Consider the following 8,842-nt stretch of genomic DNA (forward strand, 5'->3'; position numbering starts at 1 on the left):
ATTTTCACAGCACCTCCATGAGGTATATCATGTCTATAAATGAGAAAAGTGAGGCCTAGCAAGGTTTGAACGTGGTTGAACTTACACGGCTAATAATCAGCCAAATCAGAACTCAATCCAGAATCAGTGTGCAAAGTCCATGTTCTTTGTGCTACAGCCTGAGAAGTTGATAAATAAGATGTGGTATGAAACAAAGCTGAAAGGGTTGCTGGTCAGTCACGGATGGTCTTGAAGGCCAGGCTGAAATAAAGGTAGCATGCAAAATAATGCTCTTGGGCCACGAGAGTGAGACCTGGAGGAGCCAAGGGTAAGACCATGAAGTGCAATACAGCCACACAACACACAGTTATTCTCATCCCAACTTCTTTGGGGCTACCTCTTGTCCCCTAAGATGAAGTGTGACCTGTACCTGACAGTGGCATTGTTCCATGGCAGAAGAAAGAAACATTCCTCTCCAATCTGTTTTCTACTTCATGTCATTTTGCAGAACACAGACAACTCAGAATCATTGACCAGCCTGAGGTTAAACTGAATGCTAGACAAACTGTGCCAGCCATCGGTAGCTTCCCCCATGGTGCCCTTCTTGCTATTAGGATATATCGCACAGTTGACACAATACTAGAGAACAGTATTATTGGGTCTGAAAGGAATTCAATGGACAGTGGGAACCTCCAGGGGAAGTTGCAATTTTCTAGATCTATTATTTTCCATTTGGGGGTCAGTGAGACAAAACATTGTGTTGATATGAAAATTAAGAAATTTATATTGTTTTCATAGAAGCAAAAAACAAAAAACCTCCAAAAAGGAGTCCCAATGGTAACTTGGTGCAAATACAAAGTGAAGACTTATCTGTAGGTTGAGATAAGTTGGAAACTGCTCTTCTGATTAGGAGATGGTTGCTATAGTTTGCAATTGAATGTTATTGTCTTTCTTCTTTTTTTTTCCTTTCTTTACTATCTGTTGACAGAGTTTATTAAGAAACCAGCCAACATCCTGGAGATCTTCAGGCCATCTCAAATATTGCTGTTTCTGTACAAATCCTCTGATGGATTGATGTTTCATCAACTGGTACTGGGACAGGGACCCGAGCACCACCATGATGAGGGCATTGTTGAGGTCAGACAAGCACCTGCCCTGGGCATAACTGAAGGCTTCCAGGCACCAGCCGTCCCTAAGGAAGTGTCTGCTCACTAGACAAACAATCTTTCTGCTGCGCAACACAGCATCCTGGATATTGGCAATGTGGTTTTCCCCTGGGACAAAGTCTCTTTCTTCAAAGCAGAGGTTAAATCTGTTTTTGTCACTGTATTGAGCGTCCAGGTGTTTAAGCAAAGCATTCTGCACCCATTCGAAGTCTTTGCTACTGAAGCACAAATAGGCATCATATTTGTATGTGTCAGCCTCTGTTTCCTGGGGATGGTCCTTGAATACCAGTCTCTGGGCCGTCTTGTAACAGATGAAACAAAAGCCCCGTAACTTTATAACCATGAGGACAGCCGTGAGAAACAAAGTCACAGCAACAGTGAATAAGATGAAAAGGGAAAATGCTAGGGACTTTAAGACTTCCTCTTCATCACAACCTTCTGTGGAAATTGAGGAGAGGGAAATCCCAGAGAAGGAGTCAGGGTATGTGCAGACCATGTCTGCCGGAGATCCAAACAGAGTGATATTGGTTTGATTAAGCCAATTGATGAAAGGGCTGAGTTCACACACACAAATGAACCCATTATGAGTTATGTCCAAGGCACTAAGTGATACAAATAAATCAGGATTGGGAACAAGGAGTTGGTTTCTGGATACATCCAGGATCTCCAAATTAGAAGGCAAATCATCAGAAGAAAGAACTGTCAACCTGTTGGAGTTGAGACTGAGTCCCCTTAAGGCAGTCAAATCACTAAATATTCCTGGTGGAAGGAAATTAAGGTGGTTATTATTCAAATACAGAATTTGGAGATGGGAAAGCCCTTTAAAGACATCCCAACAAAGTTCAGTTTCCCAGGCAAGTTGCAACATATTTTCTCCAAGGAAAAGTTGTTCTATGCTGAGATTCTTTGCAGAGGTAGGACGGTGGTTACAAGAAGATAAGCGATTTTGATTTAAGATGAGAACCTGAAGATGAGGGACCTGGAGAAGGAAGTAGAGATCGTCCATGTTTTCCAGCCTGTTTTCTGATAAGCTGATGAAGGTGGCTCTAAGGTTGATCTTGGGCAAAGTCACCAGTTTATTGCTGCCCAAGAAGATGGTAGATATGCTTGGAATAAAATTAAGGGTTTTAAGAGCATTGTCTCGGAGATCCAAAGTATTTAATTTTCTCAGGGATGTGAACGTTTGGTCTTGAATGATCCCAATGTGATTCTTTTGCAGATCGATGTAGGCTACCTTAGTTAGTCCATGGAAATTAGAATTATAAAGTTCCCCCAGAAGGTTATATGACATATTGAGGATCTGGAGATTGTCAAGTCCATAAAATGCCTGGTCTGTAATCTTGTTTATCTTGTTGTGGGCAAGGTTCAGAACCTTTAAGTCCTTGAGTGTCCCAAAGAGCAGGGAGTTCAGGGAGAAGATAAACCCATGGGAAAGATCCAGGTGTATCACTGAGCTTCTGGCCAGGCCTGCAAATGTGTTCTGGTCAGGATCTTTTATGTTATTGAAACCAAACCCAGAACCCATGACGTGGTGGGCAAGATTCAAAGAGAAAATCTGGCTTCCACTAATGGCATTGCTAAAGTTTCCTGTGGTGTCCACTGTCCAGCCATTGCCAGAAACATCTAGGGTCTCCAGCACCATGTTTCTGAATGGGTTCATACATTTCCCCCAGTCCCCTGAGCTGGTTTTATATAGTTTATTTTTTGCGAGGCTGAAAAAGGAAAGTGTTTTCCCTTGGAGGGGCGTGAGCTCACTCTCACATAGAGTGTGTATTTCATTGAGGGAAAAATCTATGGACTTTAAGAAATTCAATTCCTGAAATGAAGGATGAAGGTAAAGGCTACTAATCTGATTTATGGATAGGTCCAGGCGAGTTAAGGACTTTAAATTTCTGAAATAACCATCTTTTAATACAATGTCAGAGAGACCACAGGAAAACAGTCTAAGTTCAAGCAGATGGGACAGTCCCTGAAAAGCATCTGGATGCAAGAAGTCTATCTGACTTCCACCCAGGTCCAAGACTCTAAGATTGGGCAGGTTTCTGAAGGCCTCTCTGTCAATAGTCAGGCGGGTATATTGGGTCCCGAGCTCCAGAAGCTGCAGCTTTTCCAGGAAGGGGAATGAGGAGGTATTTAGTGTCCTGATGTAGTTGAAGCTTAGCAGGAGCCTCTCGGTGGTGCTGACGACCTGTGGGACCTGGGTGAGGTTGCAGAAATGATATATGGCCATCCGACCATCAAACCAGCAGGGGGAAATTCCAAACACAGGACTGGTCATGAGCACCATTCCTAAGAGAAGGTCAAGGTGGTCTCCCATGGTCCTATGGAGAAGAAAGGAGAATGAGAACCCCGGCGTTCAAGCTCAAGGCATTGCACCTGGGGGTTTCCTCCGTGGGGCGCCTGTTCCCTTGGAGCCCTTGCTCCTCTGACCCCATGAACGAGCTGCAGACAAAGCTGTTCTGACTTTCTTTCTATCAGACGTTTATACTGGATTATCTATTTAGTAGGCACTATTCTAGGACCTTTAGAAATATTTCACTTAATCTTTATAATAACCCTGCATTTGTTTCTTCATTCATTGGTTCATTCAGATTTTTTCAAGATGTGCTGAGGGAATTGGGGAAAACAGCAGGAAGAGACACACTTGTGCTTCACTCAGCCTGGTGCCCCGTTCCCAGCCCGCAGAGGGCCCAGCTGGCCATGGGAATAAACCCACCGACCTTCCCCTCCCCTCTCTCGGCTCCTCCCCCATCTCCCTTTGTCCAACCTTACTCCACACACACAGTACGTCTCAGCATGCAGACGCAGGGACTATACGCCATCCTCACAGTCAGGGATGTTTCATAAGAGTGTTTAAGCACCTCCTGCTTGCCTGGCATTTGCGTGATTGTGTGAGTACAAAACTAAGCCCAAAGCCAGCTTTGTGTGCTGGAGTCCAGCAAGGGAGGAATCTGCCGTCTATTTGGGTGGAGTGTTTGCCTCCCCGATGCAGCAGCTTCTGCCCCAAGTATCACGCCCGGTGCGGGGAGGAGAAAGCCGGAGGAGCCCACCCTCTGCAAAACGCCTCTGCCTCGTGCCCCTGAGAAGTACTCAATTTGCTTTAAATGTAACAAAAATCCGCTGTTGGAAAGAGTTCCATGGCTCAGGGAGCAGGAGAATGGGGAGGAGAAAGGAATAGGAAAAAGGCAATGGTTTATAATGAGCGTCACTCCCTTGAGACCCTCACTGGCACGAGTCCCAACATCGGGGGCGGTTAAGCCCCGCGAGCGGTCATGGCGCTGGAGTCAGCCAGCTCTGATGAGGTTGTGCTTTGTGCTGGGGCTGATTTGTGGTGGGGTTTCCACGGAAACTGTGAGACCCTGGCACACAAAGTACAGCAACTCAGAAGGAGACATTCATTCCTGAGTTGACTCAAAAGATCAAAATTTAATAATCATTAGGAAAACCTTGGGGAGGATTTTTATCATCACTCTTAATTTCTCTGCCATCTCAGTAAATGGCTCCGCCATTTCCACCGAGAGGTTCAGGATGACAACAGCTGAGTCATCCGTATCCTCTCACCCGCCTCCCCCACATCGGCTCCATCAGCACCTCTTGTTTGTCCCCCCAACCTCCGATCCTGATCCTGCCCCAGCCTGTCTCCTGCTCTGTTCCCCGCTGCCGCCCGCTCTTTTCTAGGTGATGCCAGAAACTCCTCACTGGCGTCTTTCTCTCTGGTCTTGCTCTCATTCTCCAAACAGTAGCCAAAGTGTTATTTTAAAAACCTAATTTGGTTGCTGTCAGCCCTCTTTGTACAGAAGCCTTCCCTCCTTTCCTGCTGTAGTCCGAATAAAATCCTGTAAGGACTTACATGCTCTGGCTCTTGCCTGTCTCTTCAACATCATCTTAGACCACTTTTCTCCTCAATAACTTACTCAAAAAATAATTGCTGAGCATTGTTTTAGGAGCGGAGATACATCAGTGAACAAAATAGATCAGGCCCGCTATTATGGAGCTTAGATTCCAGCAGCGGGCCAAGGCGACTGAGAACAAAAGAAGTAGGTACCTTCCAGGTGGAGGTAAGGCAGTGGGGGGATGTGAAGCGGGAAAAAGGAGGCAGGGAGGCTAGGCCAGGGTGGCAGCTCTGCTTATGGAGTGGTCGAGAAAGGTGTCTCTAACATAATGACATATGCAGGGACCTGAAGGTGAGGAAAGGATGAGTAGAGGCCAATACTCAGGGCGAGGAGTGGCTGGCACCTCCCAGGTCCGAGGGTGGGAGCTCCAGCCCAACAGGGTCACACCTGCTGTTCCAAACTCTGTCCTATCAGGACCTTAGCACATGCTGCTCTCCCTCCACGTGAACCTTCTCTGTCCTTCTCCGGGCTGAACCTTGTGACATTTCCTCACGGAGCCTTCCCCTGCACTCACTATTTGAAATAGCTCCCCTGCCCTATAACTCTCCAGAAAACCAGTTCATTTCCATCAAGACAATTATCACAAGTCCTCACTGATCTTGTCTAATTATTTACTTACTGTCTACCATCCCTACTCCACTATATTCTGCACAATTGCAGCAAGCTTAGAAAGATGCTTGGAAGGGGGAGAAAAAAGAAAGAAGAAAAGGAAAGAGCGTGTTGAATGAACAACACTGCCGTCCACAGAGAGGAAAAGGCGTTGGGTCTGCTTGGGGACATTGTCTCACTGCATTTTATCTGTAAAACTCCATAGGCTCTGGGTGGGACAGTTACTCCCCTAGGGAGCATTTTGTACATCTGTTACTATGGTTCTTTGGTTGTCACACAGGGGAGTGGGCACGCCCCAATCAGGAGCGTGTATGACAGTCCCCTACCACACAGAATTAGCACCCACAGCTGTAGGATGTGCTGCCAGAAGTCCCTGAAGCTGAAAAACTTGCTCAAAATTACCTTAGAACATAACTTTTGCACTGTCATAATACTTGACACGGAATTTTCCAGGATGCCACCACCTTGTCAATTTAGGCAAGACGGTACCTTGTTCAGAAGGGACCTTATAAAAGTGCTATTGTTTCAGAAAATCACTTCATGATGGTTGAGGCCTCTGTGGAGGATCACACATAACACACCACACTCATCTGTGCCACTCTAGTGGCGAATGCATCTATGTGTGAGCCAATTTATTTGGCCCTCATTTAAAATGTCAAGTGTACTGATGAAGTTTAAGAAGTGTCAGTTGAATATTCTCTTTTTTCTCTTAAATCCAAACTTACTCTTTTTTTTTTTTTGATACAGTCTCACTAGGTCACCCTGGGTAGAGTGCTGTGACATCACAGCTCACAGCAACCTCAAACTCTTGGGCTTAAGCAATTCTCTTGCCTCAGCCTCCCAAGGAACTGGGATTACAGGTGCCTGCCACAATGCCTGGCTATTTTGTTGTTGTTGTTGCTGCAGTTGTCATTGTTGTTTAGGTGGCCCAGGCCGGATTTGAATCCACCAGCCTCGTTATATGTGGCTGGCGCCATAACCACTGTGCTACGGGCGTTGAGCCTAAACTTACTCTTTGTAAGGAGGTGTGAATGCCTTGACTAACTCATTTTGTTGTCTAGTGTAGTTGCGCCCAAGCAAAAATTTCTGTATTGAAATACAGCAATTCATTATAAATTACTTTCTCTTTTATTTCTTTTTCTATATCCCAGTTAGGGCATTATAGTGATTTCTTTAAAGTTATGTGTTAGGTGGATTATATCTATGAATTTAATTTCAAAATAGTACAGGGATCATTTCAGATATTTGTTATAGAAGAGGAGCTTGGGTCTGCAGCCCGGGGAGGAAAAGTTTCCAGTTCTTTATTTCTACATTTATTACAAGCACTCTGATGATTAAAACCAGGAATTCCTTAACTCCTGTTTATTCTTTCCACCTACAGAGTTGTGATTGTTTCTTTTGTGGGGAATCAGATTGGGTGATACAAAGTAGCCATTATTTTTTTGGCATCAAATGGCCTTGACACTAATAATCTTGTATTTTATGGGAGACACACACAGGCAGGAGGCTGCATTTTGGAAAATGGGATAAAAGTTCAAAGTGAGCTTAATAGATAAAACTAAGAACTATTGAAAGAGAACAGAAACTAATGAGGGCAGTTGCGGGCATTACAGTTCAGAAGGAACCCCAAAAGGCGAACCCCCAAAGGCAAACCCCAGCCCTATGGGACAGGCCCTCACAGGTGCCATGGGGGGTGCACTGCTCGTCCCTGCCACCTTCAACTGTACATCATCATTTAATCCACAGCGTCTAATGGCATCAAATATACATGGCGATGATAGAGCAAAGCTAGGAAGGGCAGGCTCGTATCTGCAAAGAGAGACTGGGCTGTCACGGCGAGGAGATGAAAGGCAGTTACTGCGGGCCCCAAGGCCAGCTCCAAGTTTCCTGGCAGGAAATCCTACGGCCATAATTCTAGAAGCTGTTATCATCCCAGGAGGCACAGATGAAAGCCTGTGGTACCCAAGGTGAAGGTTCTGAAGATGTGTTCAGAGGAGACAAGAATATGAGAAAATCAGGCCTTGCAACTCAAGAAGAAAAATAAATGGTCCTGGAAGGACTGTATTCGTATTCAGTTTTATGTAATCGTTCCACATTTCATAGTGTGACCCTGCAGGGTCACTTGAGCATGTCAGTGCTCAGCGTGTCATTGAGTTGAGCATGTCAGTGTCAACATTCACACCTGATGATGCCATGGTGGGCTATGGTGCTCAGCCACACTGCCGGGAGGGAGACACATATTGTAATAGTTCTTAAACATTTTGAGGTCTTGGATGCCTTTGAGAATCTGGTGATGGCTTTGGTTTCCTGCCCTTCCCAAATTTACATTTGCATCACAAAGCAAACTTTGCACCTAGTGTCAGAGGATTCACTTAACTTCCTGAAGCCTATTCATTTTAACCTCACATTGAGAACCCTTAGTTCATATTATAAAACACACTTTAGGGACTAGAACAGGGACTGGAAAATGGTTTCTCTAATGGGCCAGATAATAAACACTTCAGACTTCACCGTCTAAAAACAGACCACGGTTTTCAGACCTCTGTTTTAGAAGAAAAGGGAATAGAAACTTTGATTTTCTAAATGAGAGTTTTAAGTGACTGAAAGGTATGTGTTCTGATATTGAAATACCAGTATTTGTAAGAAAGAACTGACTTGGCCCCACCTGGCTGACAGCTTTGCCGCTGCTGTTTGCTGTTTTATCCAGACGTTGGGATGAATTCTCACCTTACGTAACCAGGCAGTGAAATCCCCCCATTGGGGATTGAGAACATTAGCTCAGAATAAAAGAGTTAAAGTTTTTAGTGTCAATTCTGTCTTTTTTCTGGCTCCCAAACACATACACCAAGCTAGGTGGCTTTACCTTGAATTTGTGGTAACACTGAATGAAAGGCAGCTCCCCAAAAATATGTTTCAGGATATGAATTTTCAAGTCTGCAGAGAAGCTAAAATTAAAGTAAGTAAGGTAGATAAGGCCAGTTGAATAAATAGTTTTTTTTTTTTTTTTTTTTTTTTTTCAAGAGTCTCACTTTGTCACCCTTAGTAGAGTGCTATTGTGTCACAGCTCGCAGCAACCTCAAACTCTTGGGCTCAAACAATTTTCTTGTCTCAGCCTCCCAAATAGCTGGGACTACAGGTGCCTGCCACAACGCTTGGCTATTTTTAGAGACAAGGTCTTGCTCGGGCTCAGCTGGT

At 44.7% G+C, this 8,842-nt stretch overlaps 1 protein-coding gene across 2 annotated transcripts in view; it reads right to left on the reverse strand.

The window, feature by feature from the left end:
* Nucleotides 1–739: 739 nt before the first annotated feature.
* TLR5 (toll like receptor 5) overlaps nucleotides 740–8,842 on the reverse strand; it is a 25,261-nt gene continuing 17,158 nt past the window's right edge. For both annotated transcript variants that reach the window (XM_003790966.3, XM_023513934.1), the window contains exon 2: nucleotides 740–3,466. In XM_003790966.3, the coding sequence (XP_003791014.1) occupies nucleotides 886–3,462 (2,577 nt within the window). In that variant the 5' untranslated portion in view covers nucleotides 3,463–3,466 and the 3' untranslated portion in view covers nucleotides 740–885. The remainder of the gene's footprint in view (nucleotides 3,467–8,842) is intronic.

The sequence above is a fragment of the Otolemur garnettii genome, unplaced genomic scaffold, assembly GCF_000181295.1.
Source record: "Otolemur garnettii isolate 467f Iridium unplaced genomic scaffold, OtoGar3 scaffold00045, whole genome shotgun sequence".
Lineage (NCBI taxonomy): Eukaryota > Metazoa > Chordata > Mammalia > Primates > Galagidae > Otolemur > Otolemur garnettii.